Genomic DNA, 17,945 nt, shown 5'->3' on the forward strand with positions numbered 1-17,945 from the left:
GGAATAGTGCAGATGAAGATTTGGGGGCCTCTGTTCTGTAGATAGGTATATGTATATGTATATGTATATGTGAGATAGGGAGTGAAAGAAGGAAGCTAAAACATCACTCAGTTCTGGCACATGGAAGGTACTAGAAATTGACAGTGGCATTTTTGGGGCCTCACTCAGGCATATCCTGTGCTCTAACATTGAGCTGTTTCCCCAGCACTAGAGGAATTGCTTTATTATTATTATTAAAAATACTTATTTGCTAACGAGAGAGAGAGAGAGAGAATGGGAACTAGAGAACCAATCACTCTACCACATGTAATTCTGAGGGTCACACTCAGGATCTCACTTTTTCAGGATAACTCTTGCTTTATTAAACTTTAAAAAAAAATCTGATTAGTTAACTAGTAGTGGCTTTTTAGGTATTTGTTGAAGATCTACTATCCTAGGCATCATAGGAATTAAAAACTGATCCAAGACACAGTCTTTCAGTTACTATTTATGGAGTGTCCATTGTGTTGGACACTGGGCTAAGTGCTAGATGTTGAAGTTCTTATATGCTTAAGAACATCAGATGTATCTTGAAGTCTTGGTCAATCCTTGAATCTAAGCAGACATCTGGTCACTCAGCTAAAGAAGTGGTAAGGACAGATTTGATAAACAAGAAGCAACTTGGTGGCTGAATAAATGAATGTGTGGTATAAGCTAAAGGGCCTCTATGTGATGAGTGAACAGGTTTTTGTTATGGCCTTTGGGTGGGTAATGTCACCACAATGCAAGTACCACAGAGCAATATAAACACGGAAGCCATATTTGCTTCAGAGGCTTCATTGAACACCTACAGAAGGCAGGCAGAGCTCAGCAACATGGTTAAACACAGGCTGATTGGAATACAACTCACTGGGCTCTTAATCTTGGATCTATTAATTTTGCATCATCTGAAGGGAAGTACTTAAACCACATCAAAAGGTACTTCCTCATTAGTTAAGATGAAGACAAAAGTAGTACTTGCCATGACAGCGCTTGGAGGATAAAACAAATCGATGATTACAGTGACTACAGAAGTTACACTGGAGGAATGCAAGGTTATTACAGGAATTAACTATCCTCTAGAGTCAGAGAAGACTTCATGGAGTAAGTGGCCTGGGTCTGAAAGGAGGAGTAAGCGTTAATCCCATGAAAAATAGAGGGAGGAAATAAAATGTTCACAAAGTTTTAATGTTCTTGTACCTGTGATTTCTGCAGAATAGAAACATATTTAGGGAGACAAGGGAGAAAATGGACAGACATTTGATGGCATATTGACACCATTGTGATTATCATGTGAGTTGTGAGTTTAAGATAGAATCTTTTCCTGTTGTCCAGAATACCACTTATATTTGGCTGTTGGCAGTGCTGCGGATAAAACCTAGAATGCCTGGCATGTAAATCCTATGAGTTATGGCTATGCTATCTCCCAGACCAAGATGGACTATTCTATAAAGTATTGAAGGAATGAAGTCAGGGTACTGCTCATAGCAGTATCACTGAGAGGCCGTCCAGTTTCAATTCCTTCTTTCATTTTTTAAATTTAACTATTTATTTTATTTCCTAGGATAAAGAGAAATTGAGAGGGGGGAGAGAGGGGAAGAGAGTAATAGAGAGACATTTGCAGCACTGCTTCTTCACTCATGAAGCTTTTCTCCTTACAGGTGGGGTTTGGGGACTTGAACCTAGATTCTTGTGCATGGTAACATGTGCACTCAACAGTTCCATTGCTTGTCCCCCACCTGCTTTTTTATTCAGAGAGAGATAAAAGAGAGGTGGGGGGGGGCAGGGTTGTAGTGTACCGGGTTAAGTGCACACACAGTACAAAGCACAAGGTTCTCGGTTCAAGTCCTGGCTCCCCACCTGCAGGGGGTTGCTTCACAAGCAATGATACAGGTCTGCAGGTTATCTGTTTTTCTCTCCCCAGCTCTATCTTCCCCTCCTCTCTTGATTTCTCTCTGTCCTATCCAACAACAACAACAACAACAATGGGGAAAAATGGCCACCAAGAACAGTGGATTTGTAGTGTAGGCACTGAGCTCCAGCGGTAACCCTGAGGGCAAAAAAATGTATTTACTGTTGAATGTAAAACATTAATTCCACAATAAAGAAATTAAAAAAGAAAAAGATGCTGGCATCATTTCACCATCCCTGGAGCTTTCCTGATATGATCCATGGTGCTCCCATGTGGTGCCAGGGTGGAAATCTAGAGTCCTTTGCATGTTAAGGTGCATGGTGTAACAGATGTGTTATTTCCCATGCCTAAGATGTCAGCTATTTATGTGCATTAGAAATGAAGTAAAGCCAGAATGACTGAGGCTTTGGACATGACTGAAGAGCTCCCTCTAGAGGCAGGAAGTGGCTGGCCTCCTGCCCCAAGCTAAGGTGGTGAAAAATGTTCCACTAAATGTGAGATGAGCTCTCCTCACTTTTTGAGGATAATGCTTAGTGAGTGCTCCTTCGCTTTTGACAGGTATTGAAGAGAACACTGTTGCCAAACCACTGCCTTAGCTTACACGACCAACCACTGTAATACCTGGGAGGGAGAGACTAATTACAAAGCCTCAAAACCAAGATTAAAAACAGGTAGAGCAGTGGCTGGATAACTGAGATTCTTCATGATTCTGACACTGCAACTGACTTGAAGTGACTTCCACACAGTTATTCAAGAAGATTTACAACAGGGAGAGGTAGAATGGACTGTGCACAAAATCTGATGATATGGTAAATCATATCAGGAAGGCTAACACACTTCAAGAAGTTGATATAAATATCGTGTTTTCTGAACCAAAATTAGCAAGTTTAGACGGAAAAAAAGTAGGAAAACATTTGTCACATGCTAGGAAACCTGCAGGTTCACTTTAGACTGTCTCATCAGATGTGCAAAGGATTGGGAATGGAAGAAAAAAAACAATGGTAAAGCAGAGTTTAGAGCTGAATTTCCAGTTCCAAATATAATAAGGTCAGAAAGCCAACTCACTGGGTAGAGTGCATGACTTGCTTAAAGCCCTGGTTTGAGTCCCAGTACCACATGATAGTGCTTTAGCTGAGAGGGGGAAGGGCAGTTACTGTGGTGTCTCCCTTCCTCTGTAGTTCTCTTTCTATCTCTGCTTGTCTCTACTTGGCTGAAAAAGTGGTCAAGTAGTGGTAAAATTGGCCCCCATTTCTCTGCAAGTCAATTAAACCGTAAAAATAAGTGAGGCAAACATTATCTTTAGGAATTAAAAATAAAGAAGAATAATGTAAATCTGAAGACAATTAAAGAAGGATGCTGTTTAAGTCTGACCAGAGCACTGCTCAACTCTGGCCTATGTTGGTACGGGGAACTGAACTTGGGACTTCTAAATAGACAATGAAAGTCTATTGCTCTACCAATGTAACTACCTCCCTAAACCTCAAGAGGATAATACATTGCATGTAAAGAACTAAACAGTAGATTGTTTTATGTTCTATGAACTATTATAGAGGGTTGGAAATAAGACAATGTGAAAGCAACTTTGGAATAACTAGAAACTTAAAACTGCACCTATGCATTCTCAGATAGAGCACTAGCCAGGAGAAATACAAGCTCCTACGCACAATGGGAAATTACACAGTCTTGTTAATTGTAACACTATTGTAGTACTGCCCGAAGCTCAACTCTCCATTTATAGGTAAAGGGACAAATTGGGGCATGTTTCATTCCCTGCACACTATTGCGATACAGAAAATGGAGTAACACTACATATGGCAACATAGGAAAAAAGTCCTAAAACACAACACAGAAAATTAAGTATCTGTATTCATATTTATTTTTATTTTTACAAGAATTTTATTAGAGGGATAATTGCTTATAGTACAGTTGACAAGTGGGTACAATTTCTCATCTCCTCATGATAGGTATCTGCAGAGCACTATCTTATTTTTAAGTATTCCTTAGAACTATTAAGACTGCATGAGTAGCTAACATTTAGCTAAGTGTAAGCTGGGATGAATGAGAACAAATGAAAAAAGGAAGATGTGCATAAGGTGAGGTAACTGTATTTACACACTAGGTCCATTAAAATAATGTGAAATAGTAAGAAAGAAAAATATTGAAGAGGCCATGTACTCACGGGATCAGAATATAACTATCACTTCTTTTCATAACATATTAAATTATGTTCCAATATCAATATCCAGATCAGTGTCTGTGACTAAGTATGTACCTGTAGTAGAGACCAGAAACTCTGGAGTAATGCAACAAATACAAATTGATATATATATTTGCCTCCAGGGTTATCGCTGGGGCTCACTAATCCACTGCTCCTGGAGGCTATTTTTTTTCCCTTTTGTTGCCATTGTTGTTTAATGTTATTGTGGTTCTTATTGTTGTTACTGATGTCATTGTCATTGGATAGGACAGAGAGAAATTGAGAGAGGAGCGGAAGACAGAGAGGGGAAGAGAAAGACAGACACCTGCAGACCTGCTTCACTGCATGTGAAGCGACCCCTTGCAGGTGGGGAGTCAGGGGCTCGAACCAGGATCCTTACGCCGGTCCTTGCACTTCATGCCATGTGTGTTTAACCTCTGTGCTATTACCCAACCCCCTAATAAATGATATTTTTAATCTCTTTGCAGAAAAAAACAACAACAACTGTGGAGTATGGTTTTGAGAGAATGTGACAATCTGTTTTTTTGTTTGTTTAAATTAATCGTTTAATACTGGGTTGCAAGATTCTAGTGACAATCTTTTTTTTTTTTTGCACTTTGTTTTCTTATTAATATCAAATCTCTTTTCAATGAAGGGTTTTGGAAGAGAATGAGAATTTAACAATTGTAAATTATTACAATGTTGTGTCCATTTCTATCCCATTAATTCCCGATCCTCTTTTATCTTTTTGGCTACACTTATACTCCTTAGCTACCTTTCTTCTTCCTTCTTCTTCCTAGTTCTCCTCTTCCTCCTCATTGCCCCTTCTTCTTCTATTCCTTCTCCTCCTCCTTCTCCTCCTGCTTCTTCTTCTTCTACTTCTTCTTCAACTCCTCCTCCTTCTTTCTCTTCCTCCTCCTCATCTTCTCCTCTTCTCATCCTCTTCCTTCTTCTTTCTCTTCCTCCTCTTCCTCTTCTCATCCTCCTCCTTCTTCTCTTTCCCCACCAGAGTTATTGCTCGACCTCAGTGCCTACATTGAAAATTCCTGGTGGCCATTTTTTTAAAAAAATAAAACAGAGAGAAATCAAGAGTGGATGGCAAGCTAAAGAGGTGAGAGAGAAAGATGGACACCTGCAGACCTTTGTCACAATTCACAAAGCTTCTCGAATCCCTGCAGTTGGGAAGTAGGAGCTCAAACCTGGGTCCTTGATGATGGTTATGTGTGTGTTCAACCAGGTGCATCGCCACCTGGCACCTGTAATTCTCCTTTTATTGCTTCTACTTACTTTTTTTTTGTAGAAAATAACATTTTTCCAGCTTCTCTTCTTTATGTTATCTTTCTTTATTTATTGGATAGAGACAACCAGAAATCAAGAGGGAAGGGGGTGATAGAGAGGGAGAGAGACAGAGAGACACCTGTAGCCCTGCTTCACCACTCACAAAGCTTTCCCCTTGCAGGTGGGGACCAGGGGCTCGAAGCTGGGACATGTGCATTTTAATGTGTGCACTCAACCGTGTGCACCACCACCCGGCCCCTCCAAATTCTCTTCTAGTTTTTGCTTCTCTCTCCTATCCCTTTATAAAACATCAGCAAAATGAATTATCTTTTTTATTTTATTTAATTTTATTTATAAAAAGGAAACACTGTCAAAACTATAGGATAAGAGGGTTGTACAACTCCACACAGTTCCCACCACCATAACTCTGTATCCCATCCCCTCCCCTTGATAGCTTTCCTATTCTTTAACCCTCTGGGAGTATGGACCCAAGGTCATTGTGGGATGCAGGAGGTGGAAGGTCTGGCTTCTGAAATTGCTTCCCAGCTGAACATGGGTGTTGACAGGTCGATCCATACTCCCAGTCTGCCTCTCTCTTTCCCTAGTGGGGCGGGGTTCTGAGGAATCTGAGCTCCAGGGCACATTGGTGGGGTTGTCTGTCCAGGGAAGTCTGGTTGGCATCTGGAACCTGGTGGCTGAAAAGAGAGTTAACATATAAAGCCAAACAAATTGTTGGCTAATCATGAACCTAAAGGCTGGAGTAGTGCAGATGAAGAGTGTGTGTGTGTGTGTGTCTGTTTTGTAGATAGCTAGTAGGCATATTTTAGTTATATTCCAGAGGGCCTGTGGCTATACTTTTTTTTTCCCCTGAGCCTGAAATCTAATATGCAGGTGAATCCAAGTTATTTTCTGGGGAGATGATGTCATGGCTGGAAAAAGGACCAGAAAGATGGATCAGGGAAGAGAGTAGCTCCCAAATATGGGGAAGCTGTATATAGTCTTCTACTTCCTGTGTTTTATTCTTGAAATTCACCTTGAAACTGGAGCAGTGACTAGGGCAATGGACTCTCAAGCATGAGGTCCAGAGTTCAACCCATGGTATTACATTTGCCAGAGTGATACTCCTATTCTCTTTCATAAATAGATAGGTAGATAGATAGATAAAGCTTTGAAGAGGAAGGGAAATGTCAGTTTGCTTTTGTCCTTTATAACTTTGAGAAAAATACTGATTCTTACATGTTGTCGTTTTCGCTGGGCTGGCTTCACGGGCAGGTAATAGACGACCAGGGACTCATGGTTGAGCTGTAGGCAGTATCTCTTTATTCATGTAGGACGCAGCACAATCTAAGCTGAGCTAAGCTAAGCTAAACTAAAGGTACCCTAAAACTCACAATGCTGTCTTTATATATACTTGCCAAGTAGGGTGGAAACAGGATGTGACATAGAGAGGGTGGAGAGAAAAGTGACTAGTGAAAATCAGAGTGTGACAAGGAGAGGATCAGGGTGTGACAAGGAGAGGGGGTGGAGCAGGCAAGTGGTTCTATCACTGAACCACTAATGCCCTGGAGGGAGGGTGGTGCTTGTTAACAGCGGTTATGTAAATAGAATGAAGTGGTTATGTAAATAGAATAGTGTTAAGCAGGGGAGATTTAAACCAAATGAAACAGAAGGGGTCTCATGCATACCAACACTTACAGTTACCTTAACTTCTTTTATTTTTAAGATTTATTTTTTATTGGATAGAGAAATTGAGAGGGAAGGAGGAGAGAGAAAGAGACATCCATAGCACTGTTTCATGAAGCTTTTCTCCTGCAGGTAGGGACTGGAGTCTTGAACCAAGATTCTTGAGCATTGTAATACATACATTTAACTAAGTGTGTCAGTGCCCCGTTTCTTTTTTTATTTTTTTATATTTACTTTATTTATTTATTCCCTTTTGCTGCCCTTGTTGTTTTATTGTTGTAGTTATTATTGTTGTCGTAGTTGTTGGCTAGGACAGAAATGGAGAGAGGTGGGGAAGACAGAGAGGGGGAGAGAAAGATAGACACCCGCAGACCTGCTTCACCGCCTGTGAAGCGACTCCCCTGCAAGTGGGGAGTCAGGGCTCGAACCGGGATCCTCATGCTGGTCCTTGTGCTTTGCGCCACCTGCGCTTAACCTGCTGTGCTACAGCCCGACTCCCTTAGTGCCCCGTTTCTAAGTTCCTTTTTTTTTTTTTGGGAATATGCTAGTACTCCTATTCTTAACATTTATGACTTAGGTGCTATTATAATAAATATTGTGAGAATTCAATTTGAATTTTTGGAAAGATGCAGAGCAGTGCCTAGCACATGGTAAACTTTATATGAGAATAACTTTGATGTATATCTTAAATGTCATCATTTTCAATTCCTGTTTCTATATTGTTGCCGTATTTAACCTTTCTCTGTTATTCACTATTCTGGATTTTCCTTTCAAATTATCAAGTATATTTCAGGTGATGTGTCTTCTAAAAAAACACGTTTTTTAAAATGTATTTTCACAGGTTAAGATTTTAATAAACAAAGGTATTAAACTCCCTCTTCTAAAAATCAAGATTAATTTTGGGCAAAGACAAAGACGAATGGGGTGTGTTAGAGTTGGTTTGGAATAAAAATATCCCACAACTGTTGTGGCTTGGTTATTAAATTATTGACAGCTTGAAATTAACAGTGATGTGAACATTCATGCCACAGAAACCAGGTAAATGCTCAAATCAGGTCCAGTTTTTTGATTATTATTATCATTCATTTTTCCCACTGCTGGAGTTTCACTGCTCCAGGCTAACTTTTTTTACAGGTAGAAAAAGAGAGACAGAGAAAGATAGATGATAAGATAGATAGATAGATAGATAGACAGATGAACAGTCAGATAGAGGGTTGATGTAGAGCAAGCATGGTAGCTTCCCCTAGTATGCCATGACTTCAGTGTGCTAGGGTTTGACCCTGTGTGTGCATATAACAAAGCAGGCTCACTCCCAAGTGAGATGCCTTTCTGGCCTCTCACAGAATAATTTTGCTACCAAGACCATATCCTCATGAAGTGTAATGTAATATAAAGCCATCTCACTCATCATTAAAAAAATTTTTTAAAGACTTTATTTATTTATTAATGAGAAAGATAGGAGGAGAGAGAAAGAACCAGACATCACTCTGGCACATGTGCTGCCGGGGGGGATTGAACTCAGGACCTCATGCTTGAGAGTCCAAAGCTTTATCACAGTGCCATCTCCCGGACCACCTCACTCATCATTTTAATGCACCCTGGATTCAATTATGTGGGCAAGATACAGCAACTTACTATATAAGCTATTTAGCCCAAAAGTCAATATAATAACTACTCCGTCATCTGTGGATAACTACTGTGTCATCATTCAACATCAAAGTACGACCCTTCGTATATTTTATAATAGTTTCTTTTATATTTCCTTCGTATATTTTATAATAGTTTCTATACGTTCTTGAGTGATTGTGACTACATATTTTTAAGCATCAAAAAAGCAAGGGTAGGTTTATTTAATAAAAGGAAACATCTATATTTAAAATAAGAACCTTTTTTTTTTCTTTCAAATTTTAGTACTAATTAGAGAAATATCCATTTTTAGAGTAAATTCTCAGTTTCACCTATACCATCTCAGTGGTGAGAAAATAATCTTATTAAACATGATGTATTTGTTATGAGAAAATTGTCTTATTAGGCTCTGGGTATTTGTTATGATAACAAGTTACAATTCCCTTATTGAAAAAACAGTCTCATCAAATGCTAGGCAGGTTGTTTTTTTTTTTCACTCGCCTAGTGAAAAAAAAAAACAACAAACAAACCACATGTAAGATAATTTTGAAACGGAATAGCTCGTGGCTTCTGCTTCCTGTTGTGAGGAGTGAAATGCTTCTCCAAATCTTTAAAAGTTCTCAAGACTGTTTTCATTTTTCTCATTAAACCAACTGAGTTTTAAGCTCATACATATCAAACAAAACTGAAACTCTCTAAAACTTGTTATTTCAGTCCTGTGAAGTCTGTGTCTTTGGAAAATTACTTTGAGCAGATATATCGATTTTATGTTTTGCTTTATGACATGCTCTACCAGAGGAAAGCTGACTCAATAACTAATATTTTTTGCTCCTCCTTAAAAATATGAATGTAAGGGAGTCAGGCGGTAGCGCAGTGGGTTAAATGCACGTGGCACAAAGAGCAAGGACCGGCATAAGGATCCAGGTTCGAGCCCTGGCTCCCCACCTGCAGGGGAGTCGCTTGACAGGCAGTGAAACAGGTCTGCAGGTATCTATCTTTTTCTCTCCTTCTCTGTCTTCACCTCCTCTCTCCATTTCTCTCTGTCCTATCCGACAGCAATAATAATAACTACAACAATAAAACAAGGGCAACAAAAAGGGAATAAATAAAAAGAATATAAGTGTAGTAAATTGAGGCTAGTTGACCAATGAGGATATATGAGTTTTCTAAGGGTTGGCTCCCAATTCAGGTGAGAATTAGGAGGTCTGCCACTGATAATCAGAAAACACATTGATTTACGGGTCGAAATATTATACTTCGTTTTTTTGAAGTGTTGAGTACTCTCTCTGTAGTATTGTCCTACTACACAGAACCCTCACTCCTGTCCAGACTAACCATGAGAATTCAGCAGCAGACATACATTAAGAGCTGGCTTGGAGAAAAAATTGGAAGTCCATGGTTTTGACTTAGGAATGTTTCTCGAATCACCTGTAAGGTTGGACTGTGTAGCCGCAGAGACATCCTGTCCCATCAGGAAGATACAAGAGCTGAGTGGAGGAGATTCACTGATTTTGACTTAGGAGATATGAACTGTTCGTTGCCTCTTTTCATAGATCTTAGAGCTATCTTTTCTCTGTATTCTCTCCCTTCTTCCATCTCCCACTCCTTGATTTCAAATTTTAGCTATCACTATCTCCTTTTATTTATCATAATATTTTTACTGAGGCACTTTTGCATTTTAGCATTAAGTGTGCATCGCTGAATATCAATATGGACTATATACGATAGCATGTGTCATATTAAGTTGACCGCTTTCCAAATGAGTCATATTTGATACTTGGCCATGCAACATTTCTTCATCCTTTCTGACAACCACAGATTGGTCTTAGATATTTATTTGCTTTATTCGCTTCATCTGTTTGTTTGATTTCTCTAAGCATCCCATTTGAATGATCTCAAAATGGCAGTTTTCATCTCTATTTAAATTCCCTAGGTATGCTGTCTGTTAGGCCATCCATTCATTGCAAGTTCTCCTTCCTTTTATTAAGATTCATTTTGTTTATTTTAAAAGAAGGAGAGGGAAAGAGGACAAGAGAGGAAGAAAAAAAAGTGAGCACTTTCAGTTCTGGAGATTGAATTCAGAACCTTGTACTTATATAACCAGTGTTCTGCCATGGTGCCACTTCTTGAACTGTGTGTCTGCCTTTTCAAATCACTCTGTTTCCAATGAGCTAATGCACTCTCCTTCTTTTTTCGGGGGTCCAAATCTTCTGCATGTCACTTCCACCATGACCGTTTCTCTTTATTTCCATGATTCTCAGTTTATTTTATCTGCTTTCTGAAGTCTGTAGAAGCCTAGATTTCTCTCAGACAATTTCTACAGTCTAAATGTGCTTGTTTTGTTCTTTGTCTCTGGTCCTACCTCTTTGTTAGGTTTTAGCTATTCAAAACAATATACATATTTGGGCCAAATTATTGTGTTAATTGGCTTATTACTGTTCTTGGATAATTTGTATAACAAAAAAAGACCCAGGAGATCATTTGATGGAGTGGTGGGAATTTTAGACCACACAGCAGCAGGTCAATGTGGGGAATATTTTCTGCAGTGTGACTGAGGCTAGACCCTTATTATGATAATATACCTAAATTTTAGTCGTATGTGAGCACAGCATGAATTCAGGACAATTATTTCCTTTATTATGTTCTTTATTCATATGGGTGATTAATTCCTCTGACTAAAATTTTATCCCAGCACATAAAATAAATTGTCAGTGCAAGATTTTCCAGGCGATATATTCCCCAGGGCTGTAAATTTAAACACTCTAATATCATCATGCTTGCTGAGGGAAATTACAAGTCTGGCTAATCTTAACTTTTGTCAGTTAAGTATGAAATGTTTACGTCTATAATTATGTCACTTTATATTGAATACAATTATACAGAGTAATGCTCTAAGTTTTAAGGGCATTTTCACATACAGTGTTAATTTTTTTTTTTTTTTTGAGATTTATGTAACTAAAGGTGTGATAAGTAAACTGAATTTTCTAAAGAATAATTGGGTTCAGAGAGGCAATGTGATTTTTTTCCCCTGGGTAACATAGCTACTGATTTTGACAGGTACGTTTCTAGGAATAATAATCCCATCCTGAGGCTGCCTGAGCGCACCTCTTTGAGTACACACATTATAGTATTTCAGCACCCAGCTTCAAGCTTCTAGTCCCACCTACAGTGAGAAGCTTCATAAGCAGTGAAACAGGGCTGCAGGTGTCTCTTTCCCTTTCCATCTCCTCCTTCCCACCCAATTTCTCTTTGTATCTATCCCAAATAAATAAGAAAATATAAACCCATTCTAAGGCTGGGAAATTTGTGAAACTCTACTACATAAGATTTACACATAAGAGGTTCCTAGGTCCCTGGCACAACCAATAGCCAGGGCTGAGTGGTGCTGGGCAAACAAACAAAATCCCATTCTAGTCCCGCTAAGTCATATTCTTTTTTTCCAAACATATGTGTAAGTCATACACAGTACCTATTAGATCAGTAGTTACATATGCAAATATTTGCCGAGTGCACCTAGAAGAACACAAAATGCTGTAATAAATAGCAAATTTCTTACTTGATAACTTCAAAAATTGAATCATTGGACCTGAGCAAGTCCATCTTAGATATTAAAGAGGAAAAATAACAAAACTTCTTTTATATATACAGTGTCTCTTTCCATACACATGACTGCATCTCCACCTCTGATATACCATTTTCTCTCTCTCCTCTTTCTTTCTTTCTTTCTTTCTTTCTTTCTTTCTTTCTTTCTTTCTTTCTTTCTTCCTCTCTCTCTCTTTTTCTCTCTCCCTTTCTTTCTCCCTCCCTCCCCTCCCTCCCTTCTGTCTCTCTCTTTCTTCCTTGATAGACAGAGATACAGAGGTATCAAAAACTACAGTATATGAGCATCCCTAATGTGGCTGAGGTCAAGATCGATCCTGGGTCATGTACATGCCAAAGCAGCACAATATCCAAGTGAGCTCTATCATCAGCCCTCTAGTGGACCATTTAGAAGTGCTTTTTTGTTTTTGGCAATAGTCTGTTTTTACATGGTTTGTTTAAAGCATTGTGGAAAAAAATGAAACCTCAGGTGCAGCGTCTTATATCTGACTTGAGTATTTTAAGCACTGGTATAAAAGCTAACTAATAGTTTATCTTCTATAACATATAAAAAGATTCACAAATATTAAAAAAAAATTCCAAGAATTTTAGGTTTGACCTGTGCATAAGAACTCCTGATAAAGGAGGGTTATGAGGTCCTTAGATCTCCCCAAAAATAGGTTGTGGAATTTCTTCCTTCATTTTTTCCTTCTTTCTTTCTTTCCTTCTTTCCTTCCTTCCTTCTTTTTTCCTTCCTTCCTTCCTTCCTTCCTTCCTTCCTTCCTTCCTTCCTTCCTACCTTTCTTTCTTTTTTCATGGTTATTTAGTTCACATGGTTTTGAGGCTGACCCTATGGAATTGCAGAACTGTGCACTTGACAGTTCAATGAACCTGTGATATTTTTGAAACTGTGAACCATTACCTTCCAGGCTTATTTCAATAATTATGATCACCTATAAATTGCAAGAAGAGAAGCAGAAATCTTTTGTTCTTGGCTGGCAGAAGAATTTTGAAAAGGAAGAAATATTAGATTATTTTGCAGAACTTTCATGAACATGGTCTTGTCATAACTAAAGTGGTAGTGAGAGAACTGCGGGGAGAGGGTTTGGAAACAGGAAATGATCGTGATAAATGCTGTGTTACATATTTTTTTTTCAGGTTCGGCTCAAAATCTATTGATTCTAATTAGCACATTTTGTGCCTCAGCTAGTAGTTCCCGGTTAGCTCTGCTTGGAGAGTTTTTTTTTAGATTCCATCCTGCTCATAAACACTGCCACCTCCTCCTTCCTTCTCTCTTTACAAATGTTACCACACAATCAGAAATTTCCTCTTTTCTTTCCTTCCTGCATTTTCAGCAGGTTCCTTTGCGTCAGAAGCCCAGAAAGAAAACTCAAGGTAATTAGATCTCTTTTGTTTCTTTACCCCGATTTCTGTGTGTGTGTGTGTGTGTGTGTGTGTGTGTGTGTGTGTGTGTGTGTGTGTGTGTGTGACAAAGAGAGAGAGAGAGAGAGAGAGAGCATGGAGTGTGGCTTTCTCTGGTATCAGATTTCTGTCTGCTTATATCAGGAGGTGGATGTCAGATGAGATTTCTGTTGATTTGGGCATGGATTTTAAGAAACGCTGGCATGCTGCTCCTTTCGATTAATCCCTCGTGGTATGTCAATAGAGCTAAGAAAAACTGACACTGAATCTCGAAGTGGCAGCGTTTTTAGGTGGGCATTAACCCTTTTCCTTCTATTGCATAACTACTGTTATTATTGTTGAGAAGAGCTGTGCTGGTGCAATCTGGTGCCTTCCAGCTTCAAGATTTTATTCTTTGCAACTTATTCTGGCTGCTTAATAATCTTTGACTAACACTTGCATGGTAGAGGTCTCCCTGCTTCTTTGGGCATATGTCTTGTACCATTTAAGCACCCAGTGAATATTTAAAAATGAAGTAGATATCTCTTTGTATTAATTGTTTCTATCTTTATTTGTGGAATACATGTTGTAAAATAAAAAACATAATCAACTCCAATTCTAAGAAACGGAACCATCAGCAATGAAGGTTCATTCCATGATCTGGATAAAGAAAATCCTCCACCTACTTTTCATATAACGGTTGCAGGTTTTTTCACCATGAGTCGGAGGAGGATATCATGCAAAGACCTGGGCCATGCTGATTGTCAAGGGTGGCTGTACAAGAAAAAGGAAAAGGGAACTTTCCTGAGCAACAAATGGAAAAAGTTCTGGGCGGTGCTCAAGGGTTCCTCCCTGTACTGGTACAGTAACCAAATGGTGAGTTGTCTTATGTTGTTTTCTTCCTCAACTTCTTTAGCTAGGAGTGGATTCAAGCAAACCCACTGGAAAAGCTGGGAACAGAATAAACAGATTACTCGCAGAAACGGTTTCAGGTCCAGCAGATATGTAGGTTACCCTATTGTAATTTGTAGAGGGGAAAAGCACTCTGCTTGACTAATCATTACTTGCATGGAGGAGGGTGTCCGAATTTATGTCCTTGTGGAAGGAGGCTTTAGGATTCAATGAAGGTTAGTGTTCAACATGAGATTCTAAGTGACTCGACTTCCATGGACAGCACTTGATCTAGGCACTTTTATGTTGTTAAGGCACCCACTAGGAGGAACTCAGTGTTAAGACCAACAAGGGCTATAAAATAATTCAGCTCAGGGAAGCTCTTTCCATTTCTCTTCTTTAACTATCAATGTATCCTTTTTTTTTTTCTGACTATCTTTATTAGGTGGGGTTACTGTGGAATTATTATCTTGTGTGCCAGTGTTGTTTTGGCTGCTGTTGTCTCTTGTTATTTGACCTAGTTTGTGATAGTGTTAAACTAGTGATGCTTGGACAAACACCTGATAGCAAAGTAGCCAAATATATGCTTGGACAGGCAGTGCACTTTTGAGGTTCGTTTCATAGGTTAGTTTTCTGTTGCGATGAAGGTGTGCTTCTCTTACAGGACTTAAAACACTGAGGAAATGGCAGTGTTGACTGTTGGATGACTGTTTTCACCTCACAACTTTGTCCATTAAGCCCAGATCATTGCTGGTCTCAGGAACACCTGAGTTTCTCTTTGGAATCTAATGAAAATCCTCAATGAATGACTTTTAATCTACTAAGGGAAAATTACTTAAGAATTTGGCCATAAGCCAGGCAAATTCTATATGATACCATTTAAAAAGTGACTTATAAGTGAGGAAGAGAACATAATGGCTTTACAAAAAGGCTTTCATGCCTGAGCGTGATAGTCCTAGGCTCAGTCCCCCATATCAACATAAACCAGAGCTGAGCATTGCTCTGGTCTCTCTCTCTCTTATATTCAAATAAGCTACATTTAAAAATGTATATTTTCATATGCTCCTTACAAAAGTGAGGGAAGTTTTAAAGCATATTCCTTTATAAACATAAGTGTTGTGTATATTTTGTGATCAAAATGTATAGTTGAGAAATTTATCTTCATCAGTCAATAGCACAGAATGTTATTTTCCATATTCTCTTATTTTTAAATATTTATTTATTTAGCCCTTGTTGTTTTATTGTTGTAGTTATTATTGATGTCATTGTTGTTGGATAGGACAGAGAGAAATGGAGAGAGGAGGGGAAGACAGAGAGGGGGAGAGAAAGATAGACACCTGCAGATCTGCTTCACCGCCTGTGAAGTGACTCCCTTGCAGGTGGGGAGCTGGGGGCTGGAACTGGGATTCCTTACACCGGTCCTTCCTTTCCATATTCTTTTAAATATAAGTCCTAGAAAGATGTGGTAAAAATGAACCCAGTTCACCTCGGGTATTCCAGAATAAATACTTTTTAAAAAAAAAAATATGTGTTTATTCCCTTACCCCACCGATGACTCCAATATTATTTCTTTCCTCCTTTGCATATTTTTCTTTTAAGTTCTATAAAATTATTCAAGCCTTTGGTGAGTTTTAACAAGTTTAAAAAATCTGAAAGGTTCTCAAGAAAGAATCACTGTGCAGCCTGTGTAGTCTTTTTTCATCTCTTCTAGCTATATTCTTCTACTCTCTTGACTACTACAGACCCAAAGAAATACCATCAGCGGCTGAAGTGTCCTCTTCTGTCCTATTGAATTTTTCCTAAAATGATAATAGTTTCCTTTTTTTAAAGGAGAATGAAGGTTATTGTAAATTCTGTCCTCTGTTTTTCTGTTACTTTAAACTCTTGCTTTTGAATAGGTGTACTATATGATGGTGATCAGAATCTTGTATTAAAATTAGACAATTTACCTTTTAATAGCTCTTCAGCAATGTCCAGGGGATGTTGGCAGGAATGAGAACCAATTAGACATAGCATATCTATTGGAAATAATAAAACTCAGACAGACATAGATAGCACATTTAGTTTTGTTTACAATCAAATATGCAGCAAATGTATTATTTGCTTACAGAAGCAAATCCCTGTCTTCACTGAATTCAAAGGAAGCCTCTCAAACTATACAACTTAAGTGCTTGACTTATTTGATGCTATCCACTCATTTGGTTTTGTTTCTTTTCGAGGAACAACGAAATACCAGTCTTAGAAGCTGAGAATCTCATGTTTCCAGAGGGAGCAGTCTGTTCCTGAGACTAGATTAGAAAGAGGAGAAAAAGAGTCTCAGACATTCAGAAAGCCTTGATCTGACTTTCTTTCATGCAAATACATAAAACAACACTCAAGTCGAAAACATCATGCCATTGAGCCCACTCATCTTTAGCAGCATGAATTGACTGCTAGCTGAGCACAGGAGAATAGTGTCACTAGTAAGCTAATGATGTGTAACTGAAGAACTTGTTCAACTCCCTAATTCTACGACTGTCTTATAGAATAGTCTACCTCCACACATACACATACATGTACATACACATGCATCCTTTGACACCTTAATTATATGTTTCCTAGGTGGGAAAACACTATGAATGTTTAATTAGTAGTCATCTTCTTCTTATCCTTGTGAATGCCAACTGTGAAATAAGAGTTAAAGACATCCCCCTCACACTGAGGACAATTTATTTACTTTCAGCTACTTAAAGAAATTCAGAATCAATAAAATAGCTCCCAACACACCTAAGCTTAATGAACAAACTTCTTATCCCACCTTCTTTATTACTTATTCATTCTTATATGGTTGGATGCTGAGTGGTAATAGAGCCAAAGACATCATAGTGAGAGGCCTCTCATTGAATGCCTGATACCTGCCAAGGAATACTTCGAATCCTTTTCTGAATGCTCTAGCTTTAAACCTCAAAAGTACCCTCAGAATCAATATTTGTCACATTAAAACAATTTAGATATTAATTTTAGAGTGAGAGAACCAGACCCTTACTCTGGCATGTGTTGAACTTGAGATCAAACTAGGACCTCATTCTTGCAGGCTGTACTCGATTTTGAGCCACAAGTATGACATTTGGAGTTCAGGGAGATGGAAATTCAGAGTGGATGAATTAAATTGTCCCAAGTTACACAAATAGTATATGGGAAAAAATATATCACTTTTGTGCATCCTGGACTTTGCAGTCCAGGATGGTTCTGACATGCCAACCTGACCCCATGTGGGAAACAGGATAATTGACTTGAGATAATCACCCTACTTTCTACCTTCATCAAGGTTCTGAGTGAACAGCTCTAGAAAAAAAAAAATCTAGGGCAATTCTCTTGTGA

At 38.6% G+C, this 17,945-nt stretch overlaps 1 protein-coding gene across 3 annotated transcripts in view; it reads left to right on the plus strand.

Moving 5' to 3' along the window:
• The window catches only part of IPCEF1 (interaction protein for cytohesin exchange factors 1), a 104,708-nt gene that overhangs the window by 7,623 nt on the left and 79,140 nt on the right, over window positions 1-17,945 (plus strand). The window contains exons 2-3 of one of the 3 annotated variants that reach the window (XM_007516153.3): window positions 13,649-13,688; window positions 14,401-14,570. In XM_007516153.3, coding sequence (XP_007516215.2) covers window positions 13,649-13,688; window positions 14,401-14,570 — 210 coding nt within the window. Of the gene's footprint in view, window positions 1-13,648; window positions 13,689-13,800; window positions 14,006-14,400; window positions 14,571-17,945 lie in introns of those variants that run through there. The other 2 variants (XM_060205304.1, XM_016185394.2) reach the window with 2 other exon arrangements.

The sequence above is a fragment of the Erinaceus europaeus genome, chromosome 13 (genome assembly GCF_950295315.1).
Source record: "Erinaceus europaeus chromosome 13, mEriEur2.1, whole genome shotgun sequence".
Taxonomy (NCBI): domain Eukaryota; kingdom Metazoa; phylum Chordata; class Mammalia; order Eulipotyphla; family Erinaceidae; genus Erinaceus; species Erinaceus europaeus.